The following is a 26,194-nucleotide window of genomic DNA, read 5'->3' as shown; positions in this document are numbered from 1 at the left end:
AGATAGTCAACATCCAATGACTCGGATCGGATCGGGAGCACAAAAAACCTGATTGGGACATCCCTAGTATTTTTTAATGTTCTGTTGGCTGAACAATCTACACTAAGATTCTCAACAGAACAACTTTTGAAACTGACTGTACTTACATCCCACAAAGCTTGCTTTCATTTGCATCAAATTAACATTGCCGTCTACCCTTGTCCTTTGTACCCTTGTCCATAGTTATTTCATAAATGACTATTTATAACGAACAGACTAGTTCCAGAAATGTCCCATCCAATAACAAGTAACTGTTTTCATAACAATGCAATGGTGACAATGCAAGTGTGATGCTAGTTCAACAAGTGTGTTTGTGCACGCTGGTATTTAATAAGATTCTGCAGTACATGTGGCTTGTGCTGAGTGGATTATTAGTATTATGACCTCAATGCCCTCCACCCTCTATGTACGCTTTGTCTTTTCTTCAGCGCCAACTCCATAGCACCTCTCAGTCTTTTCTTTTAGCTCTTCTGTTGTGTTCATTCAGAGTTTAAGGAATGCCTCCACCTAACCACCTGTGACTTCGCTGCATACACCATTTCACGCCATCATTTTGTTCATTATTACCCTGTAACGCTATTACAGGATCCTCAAACACCCATTTCACTAACACGCAGACATTAACACATAATCTGTTCCGCAACCAGTACAATGGTTACATAACATGGGGATAAACATGATTGGGACTTCTTAATTTAAAGCAATGAGTTCATTTTTCCTTTGTGCTGAAATTGCTTTACTCATATTTAACTTGAAATCTCTTTTTCCCATCATAAAAAGTTCTGCGAGTCATATATTTGTTAGAGTTGGTGGACATCAAAAGAACGCAATTCTTTCGGTGATTTGCACATGGATCAAAAGGATCCCCATGTGGCACACACAAGGAGGAAAGACTCTGATGTGATCAACTAGCTAGAGGCCAGCAGGACAATGGATCTGTCTGTTCATCATACATTGCATCCGGGGAAAATACCTTTCTCTGTTTCTGTGTTCATTGAATTTGAGCCAGCGTAAACAGAGCTAAACCACATCAATATCTGCAGCAATATGTGTCAAATTATGGTGGTACAAACAACTACATGAGCATGAGCAATATGTGTTTCGGTTAAATGCATCCAATCATTGAAAAATAATTGTCATGCAAAAATGAAGACTAAAGATGCGCTTACATTAGTGAAGCTTCTGTAAAATTTCACATCTGCAAAAAGGTGCATTGTCTATTGTCAATAGGCAAATCTACTGGAAAATCTGTGTGACCAATTTGAACCCTCTGTGAAATCTGTGTGGGGAAATCTTTCGCCCTCATTGTATGGATTCCTATTGAAATGACTGGATTTTGACTTAAAGGGTCTGATATACGCACTTGATTACTGTATTGATTGAAATGGCATGTGTGAATTGAAGCTACCTCACTTGAGTGTGAGCCCTTATCTGATGTCCATATTGACAACCCAAATCAATTCGAATTAAACATTTATCAACATTAATTATGCTAACACCTGACAGCAGACCAAGGCATAATCAATAATATACCAGGTGCCAATCATAGTAACCTAAGCATTGCAATGATAATCTCCCACCCATTCAAAAACACTCAAATCTGTTGGTGTCACATGATAGCTCTGCTAAGTGTGACGCAGTCTCAACAGGAACAGTCTCTCCAGGCATGATGAATTAACTCTGATTCAATATGTGTGCTGACATTCAGGACAAATTATGGGGACTGCCCTGGGGGCATCATTTGTGCTCTGCCACTACTACTGCTTTACTGTACCACTGCAATCGATGGGTGACATGTGCCAATACCAAATGTTCCTAGGGAACACAGGCTAAAGCAAACAAAGAACCTGAGGAGGACATGGTGATAAGATGATACAAAAAACTAACGAACATGACATCAGTATACTGTTGACATAACATCATGTTCTTTTGGAGATCAAAAGGATATACATGTACAGGACACTGATCAAGATCACTGACTCTTCTTTAGGAAAAGCACTGTTTGTAAATATGAAATAAAAAAAACTGGAATGATACTGGCTCTAATTTCACTTTTGGTGAGTCATTATTCAGAATTGTTACCGGAAAATGTGAGAAAAAAAAAAACCTAGAAAATCAGAATCAAGCATTCTAGAGATCCATATACTGTAAAAAAAAAAAAAAAATTGGTATAGAAACTATTTTTACTCACAATTACAAACAATTGGGAAGTAGCTATTACATTGAATTAAATGTAAAGTTTTGAAGTAGTTTAAAATGTAAAACATAGGCCTATTCCAATAAGCTTTGTTTTAGTTAACTTAAAACTAACATTATTGAATATAAAAAGATTCTAAAAAGAATTGGCTCATAAAATGTTCTTCGTTCCGGAATCGGACTGCACTGCTTGTGCTCTTTTTGAGTTCACTAAAAAGAACTAGTTCACAAGTGGATGCGTTCAGGAATCAGACTAGGCTACACTTGTTGTGCTGTATGTTTCGCACTGTATGTTTAGTTATTGTGGTGTTATAGTAACGTTTCACAATAGATCAGAATATATTGTCAAAGTTTTTTTTTTGCACAGCCAGTTTTCGGTTCCTTATGACAACGAAAATGTATGGTGATATCTCCAATCCCACCTTTTATTTTCTTTGGAGCAAGAAAATTATGTTAATATGGTGATATACTAAAATGACATGAATTCCCTATACATCCAACAAATAACAAAAAGCCTTTCCAAGTTCATGAGACTGTCGCACTCAAGTTTGTTTATGAGTATGTGTATGTGGCAAGTCGTGTCTCGTCTGGCACGTCAATGCCCAAATGTTGCATGTAAACAAAGTCATGTTCACTTTACCCGCAAATATGAACACACATGCATGCGTTTCCGTGCGTTATTGCGTGTAAATGAATATAGTATATAAACAGAGACGGACTGCGGTAAACCATACCGATGTCATAACATATGCTCTTGTAAATGAACTACATAATCGCATGCATAAACTCATCTAGACATCGCGAGCGAAGTAGGCCAAGACATTATTTTCTTGATATGATCGCGTTCATAACACGCAAAACAAAGCGTCCTATATGCTACTGATGTACAGCCATTTACAATGACACGCGTGTCTTTTGCATGAAGGACTGTGCCAGTGTGCTTAAACCAACCCCGCGTTTGGCATCACGATCCATTCTGAACAAAGCGTCCAGATATGCGCTCACCCTGATCGCGGTTCAGCATCCTGCTTCTCCCAGATCCCGGTCCAGTGCTTCGGCTTCGCTCGTCCGACAGTCTAATATCCGGCGAAACAGCCACATTCCAGTCCTATCGATCCAGCCTTGCACACTTGAGCGAAAGCACTTGTCTTTACAAAAAGCTCCGGTGATATTCCCGAGGTTCCTTCGACTCCTTGTCGGCTTTTCTTTGGTCGTGGGTGCTGCCAATTAGTCCACGCACCGACTATTGCTTTGCATTTGTGAACAAGTCATCTAAGACTGATAAAGCACAAAAAGGATCTATATTATACCACACTCTGCAGTGACTTCAGTTGGATGACAGTCACTGATCAAAAAGATGCCGAAACACATAAATACTGCTGTTAACTACTCACAGTCTGGGGCGGACCGTATTGGCCCGAGCAGGCGGGGTCAGGGAGAGAGACAGGGCACGCGAGTGCTACTAGTGGAGGATCGTGAATTTGAATGAACACAGACGCAAATCCATGGAATTCATTCCGATTAATGGGAGTCTCTACTCCTGGTAGCATCGGGGGGCAAATCTGATAAAAAACAATCCATCTCATTTATAAGTAATCCATGTCTGTAATAAAACGTTCAGACTGTCGTCCTCATTTGCTTCTCTGTAATGAACTGCATGGATTCCTGAGAATAAACAACAACGTAATAGTAGCCTACACAAATCGATACCTTTATAAAGTGTAAAACATTTACAGATTATTGAACATTTAATTTAATGTGAATTTAGTGCCTATACTGGCACAAATGCGTGGATTCAAAAATCAAAGCACGCTGCACGTTTATCAAACATGATCATGTAATATGTCACTGGACATAATATTATGTCGTTGTTCTCACATTAAGTATCTACTCAAACATTCCAGCCCAACAATCCAACGGACAAAGGAAAATATTGACGTGAACAACTTGACAAATAAAGTACACTGCTGCCCTCTGGTCGATAGAAAGTTTATTACATGTAAGAGGCTCAAAGGAGGCGCGGAAAATTACGGCTACTTAAAGGGATAGTTCACCAAAAAAATAAAATTACACCATGATTTACTCACCCTCAAACCATCCTAGGTGTATGACTTTCTTATTTCAGACCAATATAATCGGAGTTATATTAAAACATGTCCTGTCTCTTCCAAGCTTTATAATGGCAGTGAATGGCTGTTGGGATTCAATAGTCCAAAAAAATCCAATAAAGTGCATCCATCCATCATAAAAAGTACTCCACACAGTACTGATGTGATATATATAGCAAAAATATCCATATTCAAAACGTAATAATCACTTGAATCTAGCTTGCGCCAGCAGTTGTACACAGAAGCAGTTCCGGGGGAATGACGTATGAGGTCAGCATAACTCCGACTGGATTCGTCTGAAAGAAGAAAGTCATATACACCTAGGATGCATCGGGGGTGAGTAAAGCACAGCCTAATTTTAATTTTTGGATGAACTAACCCTTTAAGGCAGCGAATGAATTCTTGATATCAACAATTAAATTTTCACTAGTTAAAATGCTAATTCTTGATATCAGGAATTACTCCTGATATCAAGAATTAACATTTTAACTAGTAAAAATTTAAACAATTAACATTGTTACTAGTGGAAATGTAATTGCTGATATCAAAAATTTTAAGTGTAGTGTAACTGAAATATTGTGCATAAAATATCTTTATTTAATAAAAATAAAGTATAGATGTCCACAGTGGTCTCAAAGTCCCAAGTCCTGCAGTTATTTTTGAATTAGGGTTAGAGTTAGTGTTTTTGAGTCTGATATCACAAAATATAGGTCCCTGTAAGCTGTCTTGCTTCCTGTAAGCTATCATGGCATGTTCCCAAAATTGCCATTAGGGTGCTCTAAAACATGCCAAGTAGTATTCCATATAGATTTTATTATGTGAACATGAATGTACTTTGTACATTATGTACATAATTTGTTTGGCCGTTTGGGGTCACATCACCTGACAGCTGCCCCCCCCACACACTTTTAAAATGGCTGCTACGCCCCTGTCAAGAATTCATATCCCGTGAAGGAATAAAAGTTAAAACGGTTTGCCACAGTGGCTTTCCGCGAGCTCTCTTGATGACGAAAATGACGTAATGCGGACGGTGAGCGGACTCGGACGGCTGAAATATACTTTGGCCTTGAGGCTATGGTTTGAAACTGACCTCGAGGTGTGTAAATTGTGACAGAATTTTCATTTTTAGGGGGAAATATCACTTTAACAGTTGCAACAAGGAATTTTCTCAAGCAACAAAAGGTTTACCAGTAAATACATCTATAGCAATAGCTTGTTCTTTACTAATTTAATTAATATAATAATAATTAATTTAATAATATAAGTGTACCAAAGCAAGATTAGTAATGATATTAGAAAAATAGGCTGTTATATATTGTGGAGCTAATGTGCCTTGGGAAGATGCAGTTGGGGAAATATACGAATGCAAGAAGTTCAAGTTCATAGACACTGCTGAGGAAGCAAGACCAAAGGGTTGGAAAACAGATATCTTCCCAGTCGAAATAGGTGGCAGAGGGTTCGTAGTTCGTGTCTACCAGTAGGCCACTGAAACAAATGTGAGTCTGAGGGAAAAATCTAAGGCAGGCTATCAGATGCCTTACCGAAACTGCACAGAGAAGTAGCAACTATAGTTGAAAAATAAAATATTAAAAATGTAATTTTATTTAATAAAATAGTTTGAAAGTTTTCATTTTGTGTCATATGGACACACAGAAATACACGTCTTTTCCATCATTCAACACATGATGGCGCCATATTCCTGCTGCAAGCACCGAGCAGAAACAATAATTGAAGCGAGAAGATAAATGTTGGTTCTGGATGGTACACATCTCATTTCATCTTAGAAATTTTTTTTGACATAGCCTATTTAATCTGAGGCAAACTTCATTTGTTTATGTGATAGGCTATATGCAGGCTAATTGACTATAATTCATATTTGTAATATCAATACTCAGAAGTGAAACAGATTTTTGATACAAGACTGCTGCTATTCAGTTTTCTCTGCACATCGCTATATAAAGTAGTAGGCTAGTGGACGTCCACTGGGTTACTTTTTTTTTTAGCGCCTGATCTGAATCAGGAAAAAAGGGACATTTGCAAGTGTCATGTAAATTTTGTGCAAATTAAACCCGCCCTGCGTGAAACAGCAAGTCCTTCCTTGTCATCTTATTTGTAACGATTCAGTGACTGAATGGTTCAAAAACGCATACGACCACGGATGATCCGCATAAAATATCGGTACCCTGATAGCACGCATACATCTCGGAGACGTATATTTGATGTCTGCATTTACATCTGCAAGACGTATTTTTTAGAGTGTTCGCTCATCTGCAACATCTATAGGACGTTTCCTTTTAGATGTCAAATAGACGTCTATTAGATGTCACACTTCAGCAGGACCATCTCACTCCGCCCCTCGGTCAACATTAGACCTGCTAAAGTGCGACAGGTGCGTGGAGAGATCAGCACCTTTACAGCTGCTGGAAAAGGAGAGGGGGCATGATTTTTGTCGACTATAAAAACCCCGTAACTGCCCAGGCTGATTCATAGGACCTGCAGGTACGGAAACGAGCAAATCGACTGAGGCCTTCCATCAGAGCAACCTGGATGTGAAACTACAGGTGATCAAGACAGGTAAAACAAAAATAAGCTTTAATGCTATCCAAAGTGTTTTTTTCTCTCTCTCGATCCATACATAGACCGATTGGGGGGAAACGCTTTTTTTGTTTGTTTGTTTTGTTAGTAAACGAATGATGTTTGTATTTCGCAGAATATATTTTGCTCATTAATTTGAAAGCAGAATTCGAGATATACACACTACAATATCAACATTTATTATTATATTTTTACTGTCATTTTCTTGTTGCATACTGTGAATAATTCATTGCACTTTTTTAACCAGTTTGAAACTCTAAAAACTATTAAACTTTTGGAACTTTTTAGAACTCGTGTCAGGAAATCGAAATGGATGGAAACAAAAGTTATTGTAACCATATGTGAGTGTATTAAATATAAAATATATAAACAGTAAAACTAGAATATACTTTTTAATTTTTCTTTACTGTTTTACTTATTTGCAGGTAATGGGCAGGGAACACACCTGAAAACTGATATGAATGAAAAGCTTCGGATTCAAATTTGACTGTATTTTATACAGTCACTTTGTAGTTTATCAGAGTGCACCTCCAGAACTTCGATGGATAAAACTGCACTTGCTTTACGTTGAGCCACACGCACAATACATATGGATTCAGTTTTGTTCGTTCGGCTCGCGTTAAGCAAGCGCAGAACTTCTTCGGTGCCAAACGTCTGTGACTTATTTAGATTAGAAGCAAGAGTAACTGCTATGCTCTTTTGTTTGGAATTGTTTTTTAAATGGAAAATTGGAGCCCAAATCACATAAATGCGATGTGAGAGAATCGCAGACAAATGAATGAGCCACAACTGATCATTTGTCTTCTGTAATGGTCATGATTTACAATGTCACCTGTTATCCAACATTATGTTTGTTGAGTTATCCACTTCCTCTCTTCTGTGCTGGTTTTAAATGAGGGTGAAGTTCTCACATATGCTGCAGTGATTTAATGGCAAAATAAAGTTTTTCTTAACTCCTCAGTGTTTGTATGTTGAGTTATCACACGTATTCTAGCCTGGCAACTGTGGAAGCATATGGTTACTACGGAAATCTAGAAGTCAATGGAGATTTTGATGTGCAGAAGGGGTAATGGGTAATCGGCACTAATAGGTAACAGGTAAAACATTAACTAGAGGAGCCTGGACTCTCTCTTCCCTCTCCATCAGCCTAACCATCTGCTCCTGGCTGTTTCACACTGAGTCACCCTGGAGTCCATATCTCTCAAGTCAAATTCATTCAAATAAATTACCATTACTGCCCCAACTCTTCTGGATAACACACACACATAAAGCCATTCAATATCTGTGGCTGTTACTAGGTTGGCAGTGCACTTTCATAGCACATCTCTTCTGTATTTACTATACATGTGCGTTATATTAATTATTGCGTTAAGCAAATTGTCTTCTTTCCCATCTGTTGTTTCTATTAAGCCCTACAAAAAAACTACAAGCATCGTAATAAGACAAAGGGAGTTTAGCTGAAAGCAAAACATTTTTGTTTATAGCAGATGTGAAATCAGAGGGCTGTTATTAGATCAGAATTTCATGTTCTGCTCTGATGATTCTGAAAGTTACTGCAACGAAAGAGGCTCTAGGGGCCATGTGTTTCAGCCAAAGACCATTACAATACCACTAATGAAATATGCAAGTGCCTTTAGGCTGCCTCACAGCCTGTGATTGGTCATACAAGTATCTTCAATTTCACCAATTAAACTGAGAAATATTGAGGTCAACATTCAATATGCCCAAAGCAATTAGAAGGAGTCTTTTTGTTTGAACTGTTTACTGACAGCTCTGGCAAACACACATAAACACACCTGCATAGAACACATGGACTTTTAAGCCACATTTTAAAATGCATGAATTAAAATGCATGAATATCATTGCACTTTAATATTGTGCGTGTGTGTGTGCATTGTTTTTTTTTTTCTTAAGTCTTTTATCCCAGGTATTTATTTGATCAGAAATACATTGAGAAATATTGTTATAATTTTTTGTGAATTATTTCACAATAACTTATTCCTGTGACGGTGAATCCACAACCATTATTACAGTCTTCAGTGTCACATGATCCTTCAGAAATCATTTTAATATGCTGTGTTCAAGAAACATTCCTTGTTATTCAGCGGTGAAAATGATTGTGCTGCCTAATATTTAATGTAAACTGTGATACCCCCCCCCCTTAGGATTCTTTGATGAATATAAAGTTCAAAACAGCATTTCAAATTTCAAAACAGCAATCTTTTGTAACATTATAATTTTTGTTTTCCAAAATAGTACATTTTATATATGAATAAACTGTGACTAACAAACATGCATGTGACAGAAACACACACAACAGCAAACAAACACAAAAAACACACTAACTACACACACACACTCAAAGAAAGACCCAGAGTGAGAGTCACAGCATATTTGTTGGTGATGCAGATGTCTGAGTTTGAGCTGTCAGGGCCTGTTTTTCACACACCGAGCAGGATTAGTTTCCATGGTGCCAGTGAACATGTGGCAGGTGGTTTTGGCCCTCAGCTTTGTACTACAAGCAGAAAAAGGCACCAGTTTTGCCACTGTCTATGAGGAAATCCCAAAATGACAGCAATAAAAACAGAGACTACATTTTAGAGAAGGAAGCACAGAGACTACATTTTGAAGAAGGAAGCATCTGTTATAAATCCATACTGGAAAAAAAAACAGTAAAAACGGTATTTTTAATATATAAACGTTAAATGTATTTCTAAAATAAAATTAAATTTATATATATATATATAAACTTTTCCACGACATTCTAATTTATTGAGGTGCACCTGTATATATATATATATATATATATATATATATATATATATATAAATGCTGTTACATTTTTCACTTCCAGTAAACATATCCATACTGCAACTTCTTTGTCTGTTGCATTTACATAAAATATAGAATCTTTAAAATGAATGCAAATTAGAAATTTGGCAGTGAAATTGGTGTAACTGTTGTGCTGCATGTCTGTATGGTGGATATTATACTCAAGGTGTGTGTAAACTTCACCGAATATAGTTCCAAGGACAGGTGACTGGTTAACAGCCCTCGAGACGTGCGTCATCTAGACAACTTTTGTTTTTCAGAGCCTACCTGACAACATGAGGATGCTAATGCCATCTCATAGAGACACAGAAAGAACAGGGGACGAAGAGTGTTACCATGTAACATATGGATTTATGAAAGAGACACACACACACACACACACACAAACAAACAGCGCTTGCATACTAACTGACCCTGTCGTTCACACGGAATGAGATACACACTAATAAACATTCATCACACACACAGGTATAGGGTGTAGCACGCAGACTGCAGGACTGGGGGCAGATGTGTAAACACTACCTGTTTGTTCTGTGTAATGGCTGAATGACTGGGGAAGTGAGAAGCAGGTGATGGTCCTGGAACACCGAGCTCCATATAGTACATTCAGACTACATGTGTCTCGGGTTAAAACAGCTGTAATTAGAGAGTGTTTATGTATACTATTGATTATTTCAGAACATTTTTCATGCTTTTGAAATAAGCCACTTATATGCTCACCAATGCTGCATTTATTTCATAAAAATCCTGTAACATACTGCGAATACTACAATTTAAAGTAACTATTTTCTATTTGAATATATTTTATGTAATGTATTACTGTGATGGTTTCCACAAAAATATTAAGCAGCACCAACTTATCAAGGAATGTTTCTTGAGCACCAGCTTATCATATTAGAATGATTTCTGAAGGATCGTGTGACACTGAAGACTGGAATAATGGCTGCTGAATGTTCAGCTTTGCCATGAGAGGAATAAATTCGATTTTTAAATATAATGAAATAGAAAACAGTTATTTTAAATAGCAATATTATTTCACAACATTACTGACAATTATTTCAAAAACAGTTTCAAAATTCTTAATTATTCCAACTTTTGACTGGTAGTGTACATGCTATGCTAAAACAAATTTTGGAAAATTTTACACCACATTGTGAGTACTAACTATCTTGTCCTAATCTGGTTCATAAAGACCTGGCTGACTCACTTAGCTACTTTGAATGGTTATCTGTGTGTGTGAGAGAGTAGGCTGGCATGTGATGTAAATTGACTAATTTTACTGTGAAATGAATACTGTAGTGATGCAAGGAAAAATGTGATTAACCTGCAGCCTTGACTAAGCTTGCCAACTCCTTTGTCTCACACCCAAAGAAGCATAGAAACACTTCTCACTTTTTTCTATAAGTATGTAATCCATGAGAAAACATCTGTTTCACATTTTACATCATCACATCTCATCACAATGTATTACAAATCAGTATAAATACATGCATGCAATTCTAAAAGCAAATGTAGGCCTATACACTGCCTCATTTTGCACAATGTTTGTTGGTCCAATATAAAAGCATGGTCTTTTTGGGAACCAATTACAGTAGTAGTTTTGGGGGGAACTTAATTAGAGGCATTATTGCTTATGGTACTGTGGGACAGCCACAATTTATAGAAATAATTTTCACAAAATAAATTATTGAAAAGTGTTTTTTCCTCTTTATATATTTTCATATTTTGAACGTAGTAATAATAATGGATTTTCATAAGATTGAACGTCTAGGTCTGGAACAAAGGTAAAACAAAATCTATACACATTTGAAAAGTGGCAAAAGCAAATGATATAGGCATTATAAAAGCTTTCAAGACAGTTTTAATGTGATTAATAAGTAATATAAATCAGCCTCTGGGACATAAAAGTTAAAGAAACGCCCATATAGCAGATGTGTAAACAATAGCAGCATACAAATTGTGCAAACAATATTAAACATTTAATGCATGTTTTCTCAGTTTACAATTTTGGTGCTCTCTCAGAACAGTTCCCAGAATCTCTTTTTTTAAAGCACTTAAAAGCTTGTTTTTAAGAAGTTCATATTCAGTATGCTAGAACGTGCTTGAAGAAAAATGAAACACATGAATATTTGTAGTCTATCTGTAGGTGGTACAATGATTGTACCCCCACAAAAGATGAGGGCCACTGAACAACAATACCTTTTGTCTGGGTTCTCATAATAGTGCATCATGTTCCTGAACCTCTGAAAGGATACCACATCATGGATAGATGGTTCACTGTAATAAACAACAGGATTAATACACGATTACACTTGACGTGACACTAAGAGTTGCTGAAAATACCTTTTAGCTGAGATTGACGACTGATTGGTTGATATCTTTACCTGCAGATTATTGTTATTTTTCTCCTAAGCATGTGCAACAGGAACTGACAAGAAGCGAAATGGAAGCAATAATCGGCAAGCTTTATTTTCAAACTGCAAAATCAGTGATTTGAATCATTTTCTGAAACTGTTTTACCATTTCTTCAGTGGACCCCATGCATCTCCAGTCATTGGACATTGCAAGGGCATTCAGAGTGTGTATATGTGTCTGTGTTAAATTGTATGGCTGGGCATTGTTTTTTGATGAGTCAGAAAATTGAAGCCCCCGTTAGACAATAACAGGACTTAAGCTCTCTTTTGACACATGTTGCTGAGCTGGCAGTCCCTCTGCACATTCTGCAGTAACTGCAGTGACAGCGGCTATATAAACACCCCGTATTGGACCGACCCCCAATGTTAATTACGCCAAATCTCTCCCACAAACTGCATGTGAGTATGGGTCGCCGTCATGCTGCCAAAATCAACATCATAAACTTCATGAAAGCGGATTTAACTGTGAAAATGGATAAACTGATGCACAATCATCATGGATCATCATGAATGACGGGAGATAGAAGCCTTTGTGAATCTTTCCATGGACTGAAAAGTCCCCCATTTCTGGTGGTTACTAAATGAATTTTCAAAGCAATGTTGGAACTGAGATGTTTCAGCCATCGCTGGATTCATGGGGCCTCTATTATCTTTGATGGCAAACTTAAACTATTGATATTCTCTGGTTGTTTCGGTGCAAGTGTGTGTCAGTTTGAGAATAGATAGGTACCTTTTCTCTTGTTGTAGCTACACTGAAAGGGCCTAGTACAAAATGTGTGCATTCTTAAGTGACCTAAAACAAGGTCCCTCTTGCATTATCAGTAATCTTGCTTTTGATAACTTGACACTAAAAGTAAAGCACTGAGGTCATAGGTTAGGTCTGAATGTTGAATAGTAATGTTCATATGATCTGTCAGGTGAGGGCAGGTGTTGTTGTATTATTAACCTTATCTCTTAATGTTGCCAGTAGCTGGAGAGAGCAGACAGGCGGCTATCATGAATCAGCGAGAGCAGATGGAGCAGCGGGGGCAGTGGAGGATCACAGTGTGGGAAGAGGAAAACTTCCAGGGCAAGCGCTGTGAGTTCATGCTGGAGTGCCCGAACATTCTGGACAGGGATTTCCAAAAGATCCGTTCTATCAAAGTGGACAACTGCCCGTAAGTGTGTGTGTGTGAGCTCATTTTTTGCTTTTATCAGTGTCTCACATGCATGTAAATCATCAAAAATCTATATCAAAAAGCTCAAATGCTCTCTCTGTCTCTCTCTCTCTATATATATATATATATGTGTGTGTAAATGTGTTTTGTGGGAGATAATATGAATATTGATCCTATATTCTGCAGCTGGGTGGGTTATGAGTACCCAGAGTATCAGGGTCAGCAGTTCATCCTGGAGAAGGGAGATTATCCCTGCTATCAGGCCTGGAGCGGAAACAGCAGCTACCGCACTGAGCACCTGCTTTCCTTCAGACCCATCAAGTGTGCTGTGAGTTTTGCATTTAATGCATCTAAGTGTCTCATTTACTTACATTACATTTTTATAATAAATCTAATTTGTTTGTGAAATATCACACAATTAAAATTGGGATAATGCTGATAATGGCAATGTATGATAAAGACATAACAGGCCTACAATCTCCCTGTTCCAATGAAATGTGCTTTAAATCATTAAAATGGCATCTTGCATCTGAAATATATTCCCAGAATATACCGTTTGGTCCTAATTTTAGTCCTCTTTCATCACCAGAATCACAGTGACAGTAAAATTACCCTGTATGAGTGTGAGGACATGATGGGACGCAAGTTCGAGATGTGCGATGACTACCCCTCTCTTCAAGCCATGGGCTGGTGCAGTAAGGAGGTTCCTTCTATCAAAGTCAACTCTGGAGCGTAAGTCATGCTCCATTTGCTTCAGTAGGCCTATAAGTTATATTTGTATTACTTCTCTCTGCACACAGATTGATCTCAATAATACTATGTTCTTCTTCATCTCACCATTGCACCTATGGCAGTTGGGTGGGCTACCAGTTTCCAGGTTACCGTGGATACCAGTATATCTATGAGAGAGACAGACGTCAAGGAGAATACAGGAAATATAATGACTTCGGCACCCAGGCCCACAGCAATCAGATCCAATCAATCCGCAGAATTCAGCACTAAGTCCGCCCCCAGTCTTCTCCTATTGGCTACTGTGTATCAAGTGATAGCATGTTATTACATGAGACAAAGTAGGCAATAAACGCTTTTTCAAACTCCAGAAAAAAGTGTGCTTGTCGCCATTCCTTTGATTTATCCAATCCGTGCCCAGAAAATTTAACGTTAGAACGTTAAAAACTGGAGTGTTATTATTTTATAACAAATTGAAAACAGCTTATAATGCTATACAGGCCTTTGTACTTATAGGATAAAGATGTGATATATTATTTACAGCGCTTTTCAATTCAGATTAGACATCTTTAGACTAGATTTTTATTTTTATTTAATTAATTAATTACTTTTTTCTTAATGTCAGACATAGAATGTATATTGTTCTTGTCGGATTGTATTTTATTTTCAATAAACAAAAGCACGAGATGATGGCTATTAGTGTTTCTACTGTGTGCAATGTTGCCAGATCTATAGTGTTTTGCTGCTCAAAACGTTTATTTATTATGATGATTCAGCATTGGTTATTTGAATACTACATAAAGTAGTGTTTAAATCTCTATATTTGATCAGATTTGATCACATATTATAAAAGTAAATCATCGAGAGCTGTCCGCGGTGCTGACATCTTCTAGCTGCATAATAGAGCGCAAGACTAACAAATCATTAATGATATTTGGGATCTGTGTACTGGCAAGGTGTTTTTTCATTCATTTCTAAACTTCACAGAAGTTTCCATTCGATTTTCATCGAATCATGTTAAATAAGAAAATTAAGAAGAATTAAAGAGAATATGAAAATGCAGTCAGCACGCATGACTGAAGCGCAGCTACAGCGGCTTTAAAACAGCACAACACAACACAATCTAGGTTTAGCAAATGTAGTATTTTGATTAGCGAGGCGCATTCAAATATCATGAGACAGCAAGCTGGCAGCACACGAAATGATCATTAAGTGCCCTCTGCCGGTTGACTTCATATTTACAATAGGCACAAACAGTTTAGCCATCATTTTAAAACATTTCTAAAAATGTGTATTTTGTTGAGAAGTGCTTTAAAATGACATGTGTCATGTCATGATTATGAAGGTGTCATGTCAGTCTTATGCACACCCCTTCAAATAAAGTGTTACCAAAATGACTAATCAATATCATTAACGTTTCTATTTGCTTTTTTTTGGTTTAAAATGCCTTAAAAATTGATACAGAAATGTTTATACAAAAGATACAGTATCTAGGCAAAAGAATATATAGTTAGGCCTATTTCGTAACCCGTATTAGGAATATTTATGTTTGAATAAAAAAGGTCTTGTAATATTAAAATAAAAATGTCTAGCAATGCAAAAGAGTTATGATCATGACGTTTTGCATTTCTATTTACCTTCATATTTGTAATACCTGTGTCATACCCATGTCATTATACAAATTTGTTTGTGTCCTCATAAACCCCCCAAACCAGTGCACGCGCGCGCGTACACACACACACACACACATTTTAGTTTATATGTATGCATACATACATATATATATATATATATATATATATATATATGATTTTGAAAATTAGGACAAACTAATACACTTTATATTAAATTAAAGCAAAACGCAAATCTCCCATGTTGCCACATGATGGCGCCCTGACTCTTTGCATTGAAACGTTCTGTCATTCTCACCCATTTTACGTTGTCGGAAAGGTGAAAATGCGTTTTCTTAAGTTTAATTCATCACTTGCCATGCAATTCCTATGGACATTAAAATGACCCATTGACAAATATAGTTTCATAACATAGCATCTACTGTAAATTTACATATTTGTGATGGCAATATGTCATGGAGAAACAACTGCTCAGTTGTGACTGCAAAGCTGTGCTGGTGAGCAAATGATATAATGATGTAATAATAAATTCCTCAGAATTGGTCCGGATGAAGAAGCAAACTCATCTTGGATGACCTAAGTAGATTTTTAGCAAATTTTCTTTTCTTTCTTTCTTTTCTTTTTTGATGATTTTTTGAACTATTCCTTTAAATTGATAACTGAATATCGATTGTCCTTTAAACCCCTAATTTAATAGAAAATAAGTTTTAATACATTTTACTAGACATTCTGTAATGACCTAAATGGGTAAAAAACTTCCAAGGATGCTGATGCAAACTCATCGACCTGGTTAAGACAAAAAGAGGCCTCTGCACTTTAAAGAACTAACACTGCACCTGTTCCTACGCTAATTATACCAGCCACACTGGTCTCTTCATTAGGAAAGTTTAATCAGGCGTAAACAACTCAAATCATCCTCTTACCACCAACCTATCATTCCTACCGCCCATCAGACTCCTGAGCTTATTTTTCTCTCTGCTGTACATCCATCATTAAACTGTCCCCATTCATGTTCTTATGTTCCCTTCTGTTCTATTCTGTGTTCTGAACAGTACCAGGCGTTCCCCCTTCTTTCCGCTCCTTCCCAGCTGCCAGTATCTTTCACTCTTTTTTTTTCTCACTCTGCTGTTACTGCCTCTGCTGGCTACCATAGCAACACTCCAGCAATGGTGTTCTAGAAGGTAGAGGCAGTGATGGTCCCATATGAATCATTCCTTGTTATGATTGTGTCCGTCTGTCATTCAATTTTCTGTCAAATACCAGTTGACAAGAAGCAATGGAGCAATTTTTACTGGTGTTTTTTATTTGCAGATTAAATTTAGCATTATAGATAAATGTATCTTTTTTATATACTGTATCCCCTAAAATTTGGTCCAAAATAGATATGAAGGTATATGAAAGACCTGTTTTTTCTCTTTATTTCATATTATCTTTCATTTTCTCTTTATTTCATAAGCATCATGGTACAGCTACACTCTTACTTAACCCTGTAAAGCCTGACATATGAAATGATATATTTTTAAATGGAACAATTCATTGAAACTTTACACAAAATATCTATTAAATCTCTTTAAAAAATGTTTATATGTGTATCACGTTTGATAAACAAGGCTTTGTGGAGGAAAAACACCTACATTTTATTCAGAGGCCCAAACTGAACGATTTGATGCAGTTGCTGATATATAAATGGTTAAAAAGTAAGAGGAAATTTTTATATAAAATACAACTTATAAAATACACACAACTATTAACACAATTTAGTTTGGGGACCAATTCTCACTATTACTGTAACTAACTATTAACTATGACTTTTGCCTCTATAAACTCCTAATTTGCTGCTTATTAATAGTTAGTAAGGTAGTTGTTAAGTTTATGTATGGGGTAGGATAAAGGGATCTGAAATATGGTCATGCTGAATAAGCCATTAATGTGTGCTTTATAAGTACTAATAAACAGCCAAAATACCATTAATATGCATGCTAATAATCAACTTGTTAATAGTGAGAACTTGATATATCCATTTTAACAAGATTTTTCTAAAATATGATGTGGATTATCAAGAAAACCTAAATTCAGCATTGGATTTTTATTTTATTTATTTTTCAGTAAAGATTTCACAGCAAAATAAGATGAAGGAGGACATTTTTATAATTTTTACTTTCTAAAAAGTAGTAGACTGTGTACATCCGTGATTATGATTTTTCAGCAAAGTTTTGATCATGTTGGTAATGTAGAGGCGTTAGAACTTTGCGTATCAGATATGATACAGTAGGCTTTAGATGGTTAAATACCTTACAAAACCTTCTGATGAGATCAAGTCCACTGAAAACATACACACATGTAACACGCTGCTCTATTCTGCCCTGATTTGCCCTGTACATACAAGCTGAATCCTGAAGATGCTGAGTGAGCTTATATTCAGGGTTTATATAATCATATCTCTCAGCTCTTTATTCATAATTGTGCCAGGTTGGTGGAGGAAGACTAATCCCCATTGAGTCTCACTGTGAGAGCATCGGGAATGTTCTTCGGGGTTCTGAAAGGCTACGAGGAAGAGCAAAATACATGGATCTTGACACTTGCCATGAAGGGAAAGAGACATATTGTGATACAATTGGTGCAGAGGTCTTTATAATGTAAAGAAAAAAGTGCAATGTTGGATCAGAGCTGAGGCTGATAGCCTTCGGTATCACTGTTATGATCAATGTCACTATGTTTTCTAAATGTTTTCCGAAGGAACTGATCTTTAATAATACCAGTTGATTCTGATCCAGTCTTTATCCTCATTATGTTTGTATGAAATCATCAAAGCTGCATTGATGACTCCCCCTCTTTCACATTATCTAACCATTGTGTGGGCGAGTTGTTTTTGTTGGAGGTTCTGGCAAAGTTTCACGAATGTTGTGTCAGGGAACAAAAATTACTGTTGCGAAGAAAAAAAGTTTGAATAATATAAATAACATATATATCTATATGCGTGTGTGTGTGTGTGTGCGTATTCACATATATATACTGTATATATCTATATATATATATATATGTTCTTTTTAAAAACTGTTTATGTCTTGGCCCAAATGTTATTTTGAAACTAACTGCATGTGCAGGGAGAATGGAATAATCTCATAGCCAAGATTAGCCCATACCAATATAGCCTGCAGTACAGAGAGACATAAGCCCCCTCCTGAATAAGGTGTGAGGTACAAAGATAAACAAACTATTACTTATGCTGATGACCCAGAAAATGATATTAATTGATATTTCACTTAGATGATACATGATACGTCAGCCTCAGGAGGGCAAATTATAGATCAGCTGTGCTATCTGAATTCATTAGGATGTCAGTGTGTTCTGAATTTTTCATGTGCGCCTGTATTTTGATAGAAAGAGAAAGAGAGACAGTGAAAATATCCCTGACATCTTTACAAAGTGGCAACAACAGCACAGGACCAAGGATGTTCTGCTTGCATTTGATTTTATACTTGAAATGATTTGTTATGCTTCAGATGTTATCATTGCATGCTTTGACTTTGATTAAATGAGTCCTGTGACCTGCCTGCTGTTGGACAAAGATTGGACAGCAATTCGCTGAGTATCAGTTTACCATTAATTTGCTTTTAGTTTGAAAAAGTATGCAGAATGTTGAGGTGTTGAGGTGAAAAACATTAAATAATAATAATAATATATTGCCAAAAACTGTTGCAAAAGTAACTGTATACATTTTTATTTACTTAAATATTTAGTAAAAAAATGAAAGTAACACTATAGTTAAGGGACAAATTCTCACTATTAACTAGATGCTTCTTAGCATTCATACTAGCATATTGGCTGTTTATCAGTATACTTATAAAGCACACATTAATGCCTTAATTGTGCATAACCATATTTTAGATTCCTCAATCCTACCCCATACCCAAACTTAACAATAAGCAGTAAATTAGTTTATTGAGGCAAAAGTCATAGTTAATGGTAAGTTAATAGTGTGAATTGGTTCCCAAACTATAGGGAGTTTTTGTTATTGAAATTAATAGAAAAAAATGGCCCAATCATGCTGAATTAACCTCCAGTTATGTGCAAATTTCAACCATGTTTTTAATGTGCGGGGTCAAATTGACCCCAAATATTTAAATATATCATAAATTACTCAAATTGACATTATAATTTGTTTTTATTTGCTTACACTTTACCTATCCGATATTCTAAATAATTTTTTAGGACAAAACATAACTTTTTGATTTTTCTGTATTTGATTTATTTATTTGTTTAATTTCTTCATATACATAGAAAAAAACATTGTCCTCAGTTTCTGAGATTTGTTCCTCTAAATCACTCACATACAAATATTGCCCTAACACCTCACTCACAATGTATCATGTGGTCATTTTTCTTTAGACAGAGAATGACAGTCAAATGTCCCCACAAGGACAGTAAAACCTGAAATTTTTGACATTGTGAGGACATTTAGTTGGTCCCCATTAGGAAAGCAGTTTTTTTTTTTGGAAATGTAAAAATGCAGAAAGTTTTTGTGTGATTGGTAGGGTTAGGGGGATAAAAATGCAGTTAGTACAGCATAACAATTATTATGTCTATGGAAAGTCCCCATATAATATGGAAACCCAACAACAATCATTTTTGATAGATGCTTGTAAAAATGTGTATACACTGTTTGTAAACACATTATTGTATGAAATAGTAGATAAAGGTATATGGAACTCTGAAAATGACTAAAATTGGCCTTCATATGCAGTACAGTAATAGTAAAATGTAAATTTATGTCAAGGCATAAATGATATTTAGTCATTAGATTTAGTCTCATTAGATTTAGTCATGAGAGGCAATATAACCTCTCATGAGAGAGATTCCTCAGGAAAAGATAAAACAACAGAAAATTATTTTGCATATAATGTTTAATCTTTTTTTTTCACCCAAAAAAAGTGATGGGGTCAAAATGACCCCAGACATCACCAATTGAGTCAAAACGTGCACAGGCATTTTTAAAAACTTTGTAACAAGATGTGCATGTTTATGAATTCATCTTAATACATTTAGCGAAAATCAGAAAGATTCAATGTTTAAAAATATAATTATCATATGTTTTAGAGAAGTCAAAGTTGCTTTGGGGTCAATTTGGTCAATTTGGAGGGTTACAGGAGGGTTAACTATATACATTATATATTGTTTAAAGCAAAAAAAAAAAAAAAGCAAAAAAAAAGCATTTAATGTGCTTTTAGTTTGAAATTGTATGTTGATTTTTTTTTTTTTTGCCTTTAGCTTAATAAAATGTCTAGTAATTCTCTGCCAAAACCTGTGGCATAACAGTATTATAACTTACAGGTAAGTAGTATTACTGCATCTATTTATTTGTGTTTCAGTGGAAACATGAATGGTTGAAAGAATCTGTCCAGTGAATCTCCCTCCCTCTCTTGTTGTCTTTCTCGCCTACCTTCTGAATTCAGTATTAATCAGGCTTCTTTACATGTAGCCTGTGGCATTCTCTGGGGACTAATCCCACATTCCCACCAAAGGTTTGACAGTCATCTCTAAAATAGAAAGAAGAAATACTGTAAATTATTAATTGTAGGCTTCGTCCTTTCAGTGGTCCTTGGATCTCGCTTCCCTCTGGCGTTTCCACGGCAACTGCATTCCTACGGCTGCATCAGTCCGTGGTTGCTACGGCTCCAGCAGACAACAGTATACACTTTCATAAACAGCTTACTTAACAAGAATGATCTTCTCATTGCAAGTTCATTCAGGAATAATGCTGCCTAATTCATGCTTGCTGGTGTATTTCTTCATTGTATATGGCTTTAAGGGCTATACGGCCCTTACACAGATTAACATTCATGTCTGCAGCCTCTCCTGCTTCACTGTCAAGAACATCGATTGAATAGGAAGGGCATTCATGCACATTCGTGCACATCAATAATAATAGGTGAGATGTTATACGCTTACAGGCACTATAGGTAATAATTTAACTCTGGGGCGTCCGGTTTCATATATAGAGACAGCTGTTGTACGAGATACCCATATTCGCGTTTCTCAGCCCACGTTCGATCTGGATCAGACCCTTTTACTAATACAGCCGTTGTCATAGAGACGGTGCGGAATGCGCCCCCAGAATTCCTATGACCCGACATGCACGCGGCCGGTTCTGCAGCCTTCCGTCACAATGACACTTCAATCAGACTGCACCAAAATCCAGCCAATCAAATGTTCGAACTCCCGAACCACGTGTTTTATTCACAAAATCTGGGGGTTCTCTCGTTTCAAACCAGTGCTTCTTACTCGCTCAATGATTCATGCACCCCTGAGGCCATTTTCACACTCAAGACGTTTCTCTTGAGGATAGAAGAAAGTGGAAAGACGACAGAAGAAAGTGAACAGTAGCCCTGTGTCCGGCGGTGTCAGCATTTACACACACACAACTAAGCCAAACACCAAAAAACAACTAAATATGTGTGTATGTACAACCACACACACACACAAACACATATATATATATATATATATATATATATATATAAACATGATAAAATGTTTCAAAGCGCATTAATTTTTATGGTCTGCATAGAATCATATAATATTAAAATACATATTTAAATCCCGACTTTTATCCCATTACGAAACAAACAATTTGGTTATTGAAGTAATCAAATCGTACATGACGTCTGGAAGTCTAAAGTTTTCGGTATGTGACAGCCAATTGCTACTCAAAGACCAAGTAGAATATTGATTTTAAATTTACCGTAACCTCTGAAACGTGATATGTGAGAGTCGTGTCGAGCTTTGTAAGATAATCGACATATCATATCAGATAATAAGTTCAAGGTCCCCCCATATTTAGTCATGGAATTAGTTTCCATAGATACATAACTCATATCTATGTGGGCCTATTAACAAAACTAACGCAGGAACTGAAGGCGAGTTTCAGCACCATGGCTAGCAACCAGCCATGAATAAAATAGGACCCGACACATATTTATACACAGAAGTCCCGAACGATTGATTACATGTAGTAGGTGTATGTTGTTCTGAATTAATATAAAATGATTTTGCACAGCTATACATAAACTGAAAAGCCTCCGGTGAATCCAGGTACTGGATTTAGGCCTGTGTTGTTACCGCGCTGCTTATCCGACTGATTATCTTCATGCATATGCGGTCATTTGTCAGACACTATCCCTACACTGTTGCTCGTTCTCATGCGTGATTTGAATTCAAATTTTGCCAATGGTCGAGTTTGTTAAAATATTGAAAAGCAGCTGCAAATCATTTTCAGTTAAATCAAACTAGCCAGGTCTTTATCTGCATGCAATATTATGCCAGCGCCAGCCAAAGTCAGCAAAAACCTTGATCATTTATGCTTAGATGAAAAACGCAGCAAAAAGGACACTTCAATCACAAACCGCTGTATCGACTGTCCCCTTTTCATCGTAAAAACAATAAAGAAGCGGCAGAGAGTCTGGGGGTATTTGTATTCATATATTTTCAAATATACAATATAAAACATTACGTTTTATACTATGACAATTGGCACATATGACTGTAGAGAATCGTTTTGTTGTAAAACAGTACATTCAACGTTCATATAGATAGAATCAGGCGCCACAGGAGACAAGAGGAGAGTGTCTGTTGCAGGCCAGCACCTCGGACAGCTCAGCGTTGGTGACAATATCGTTTCTGAACCTAATAGAAAAATAAGACCCCAACACTGACTCACAAGCTAATAATTTACATCTCCACTTTAGCTCGGCACCAGATAGCGTTATTTTCTTCTTCTTCTCCTTCAAAAACCACAATGATGATACGAATAGAATAGTTTAAGCATGCATTAAGTAAACTATGACGAAACCCCAGATCGCGCTCGTGACATTCACTGGGTCATGAAGGCTGTATTTTACACATGTATTAACGTAAACCCCCTCTCATGGAGGTGAGGCGAAATCCCCCTGTCCGTTTCCATAAACTAGCAATAGAGTGAAACACCCTTCACACCTTCAGCAGTCAGGCCTTACATTCATTTCACCCTTGAAGGAAGGGTGTGGAGATGTATCAGAGAGCTTCTCTCTCCCTTTAACACGAGCCAAACTTAGCGGTCCAGGTTATTATTCCATCTTCCGTTCGTATCGCTCGAGCCACCCTCGTTCTTGAGGTCTTGGAAGACCTCGGTGAAGAAATGCGGGTCGGAGTTGATCTGCAGCATTTTGGCACTCATTTTGTCAATGATCCGCAGGGAGCGCTCCCAGAACACCTCCTTGTTGGTCTCCACCAGGAAGGGCTTGAGCGGGTACGAGATCTCGTTGCCCATGTAAGAGTAAGCCAGGTACAGGCAGGTGAGAAAGGTGGCCTGCAGCTCGTACTCGCTGGAAATATCCTCGGTCACCGCCTCCCGGCAGAGCAGGTAGACGAACACCAAGTTTGCAGGAGTGATGAAACCCTGGTCTTGCCAGCCTTGGATGAGCAGGGATCGGTCGACGTTTCGGAACCACAGGATGATCTCATTTGGGCTCAGCTCTTTGAGTTTGTAGCACCTTCTGCACATGAACTCGCTCAGGCAGCGAAGGAGCTCTCCTGTGGAGGCTTGCACGATGACTCGTCTAGGCGAGATGATGGAGCGACTGCTCGGTTGCCGCTGGACCGACAGGAGCTGCTTTCCGTTCTGGGATGCATTTTGGGTTTGATTGGATCGAAGGCTTTTATCCGGTACTGTAGGGACTGGCACTGCAAGTGGCCCAGGCTTCGTCTTGCGCTCCGAGCCTGACTGAGACTTCTTAAGATTTTCGGTGTTTAGCTGGTCAACGGGGTTACTGATCTGAGAAACGGGTGGGTTCGGGTTCACTTTCTTGGCACTCTTCTTCTTGGCCGAGGCAGCGACTAACCGCTTCCACGTCAGAGCCGATATTAGCACCGAATGGCGCTTGAGACTCTTCTCCGTCTTGCCGCTAGCTCCATCCGTCTTCTCATCCAGAATCCCTCCTTTTCTGGACGTGGGAGAAATCGAGAGCACCGTGCCCATCTTTTCCACTGACGACCAACACCCACCGGCCCTTCGGAATGCGCTGACTCGCCTTTCGTCCCGTTGAGTGCCTCGGGGAGGTGCGACTTCAGAGTCACAGGTTCACGTCCATTTATGTTTCGTGTGACCACTGGGTATACAGTGGGGAAAACAGCAGTTGAGTTGATTAGGTTACCGTACCTATGTAATAATCGATGCTCGCCTCAGTCACACGCGCGCGCTCCGCCACTCCTTCTGCATCCCACTGCGCGCGCAGCCTCAGACAGTGGGAGCAATGGGCAGGACTTGTAATGTGTAGCCGGGCAAAAAAACTAAAGGTACAGACCTGTAAACCGGGATAAGCCTCCTCAATCTCCCAATCCTGACGCGGAGTGAAAGGACTGATGTCTGCTTTCACCAACCAGAGCAGCTTGAAACGCATTTGCCCACATCTTATATGAGTGTGTATATAGGTTATACAGTCTCTTTCAGACTTCTATTTTTATACAAGTGCTTCAGAGAGTATTTATGGATTTTTTCCCAACAACTGAAAACACTGTATCTCATAATTGCAGCTGTTCAACCTGTCAGCTAGCAAGGTAGCTTACAAACATACACAATCTATTCCCAAAGTCTCACATTTGTTACACTGTATAACATTATTTCATTATTGAAGTATTTTTTTACAAGAAAATCAGTCGTTCTACTACAAAATTCAAAATGTAATGTTGTTACTTGCTATTTCAGAATTTAATTGTAAACATTACTAGCAATTTCTGAGTGAAAACACCAAATGTTTTTAGTGTACAACAGTCAAGTAAAGGGAAATAAGGATAAAGAGTGTGAAAAATCGATAACAAAATCCAACAATTTTTCTTAATTGTGTATTTGTAATTGTATTTCACAGTCACCCCCCAAAAAAAAAAATCATTCATACTTTTTAAAGGTATAGATATCATAACACAAATAAACGGTCATTTAAAACCCTAGTGGTACAGGTCACAGGTGCATTGCTTACACTAGCTTCAGACACTTTTGCAGCATTATGCTCCACCTTGTGGACATTCATTTGTAGACAAGCATAACATAAAACACAAAGTCAACATCAGCATTGTGAAAAAGCCCATTATTATGTTTAGAGTCGTTGTTATACACTGTAAAAAGTGGTAAACATGCAACTGTTACCTTAAAGAGACATGTCATTCTTTTCCTGAAACACTTGATTATCCTTTCTTTTACTGTGATGTTTGACATACATAGCTAGTTGTCTGTAAAAATGGAGACAATTTCTCCTATTGTTATACAAGATCTCCTCTTTTTTTAAGCATGATTTAAATTCTCATGGTTTGAGAATTAAAACATGGTTTTATTTGCATACATGTAAATGGCAAAAATGTAAGCCCTCTTTCAATCTATTTCTATATGAGTTTGTGGAAATATTTCAGTGCTTCAAATATTAAAAAAGAGAAAGTTTGAAACTGTCAAAATATTTATTTTTCCT

The 26,194-nt window shown here is 37.3% G+C and overlaps 3 protein-coding genes across 5 annotated transcripts in view; 1 reads left to right on the top strand and 2 right to left on the bottom strand.

Moving 5' to 3' along the window:
* Positions 1-3,780, bottom strand: part of tmem198ab (transmembrane protein 198ab) — a 29,340-nt gene extending 25,560 nt beyond the window's left edge. Inside the window, exons 1-2 of one of the 2 annotated variants that reach the window (XM_016449326.1) lie at positions 3,630-3,780; positions 3,241-3,513 (exon numbers count right to left, since the gene is read on the bottom strand). The gene's annotated coding sequence lies outside the window, so the exon portion shown is untranslated. Of the gene's footprint in view, positions 1-3,240 lie in introns of both variants that reach the window. The other variant, XM_016449324.1, reaches the window with a different exon arrangement.
* Positions 3,781-12,506: 8,726 nt separating this feature from the next.
* Positions 12,507-14,495, top strand: LOC107660099 (beta-crystallin A2-like). 2 transcript variants are annotated; one of them, XM_016449322.1, is made up of 5 exons: positions 12,507-12,583; positions 13,155-13,341; positions 13,528-13,669; positions 13,931-14,073; positions 14,196-14,495. In XM_016449322.1, exons 2-5 carry the CDS (start codon positions 13,181-13,183, stop codon positions 14,341-14,343), a joined length of 594 nt encoding a protein of 197 aa, XP_016304808.1. In that variant the 5' UTR covers positions 12,507-12,583; positions 13,155-13,180; the 3' UTR covers positions 14,344-14,495. The 2 variants fall into 2 exon arrangements, with proteins under 2 accessions (XP_016304808.1, XP_016304807.1); XM_016449321.1 differs by having other exon boundaries at positions 12,544-12,583; positions 13,152-13,341.
* Positions 14,496-23,166: 8,671 nt separating this feature from the next.
* Positions 23,167-25,112, bottom strand: LOC107660098 (cyclin-dependent kinase 5 activator 1-like). The gene has a single exon (XM_016449320.1). The coding sequence runs from the start codon at positions 24,712-24,714 to the stop codon at positions 23,788-23,790; it is 927 nt and encodes a 308-aa protein (XP_016304806.1). The 5' UTR covers positions 24,715-25,112; the 3' UTR covers positions 23,167-23,787.
* Between the last annotated feature and the right edge of the window lie 1,082 nt (positions 25,113-26,194).

Source organism: Sinocyclocheilus anshuiensis, unplaced genomic scaffold (genome assembly GCF_001515605.1).
Source record: "Sinocyclocheilus anshuiensis isolate Anshui unplaced genomic scaffold, SAMN03320099.WGS_v1.1 scaffold55, whole genome shotgun sequence".
Lineage (NCBI taxonomy): Eukaryota > Metazoa > Chordata > Actinopteri > Cypriniformes > Cyprinidae > Sinocyclocheilus > Sinocyclocheilus anshuiensis.
This window is presented reverse-complemented; position numbering and strand designations above follow the sequence as displayed.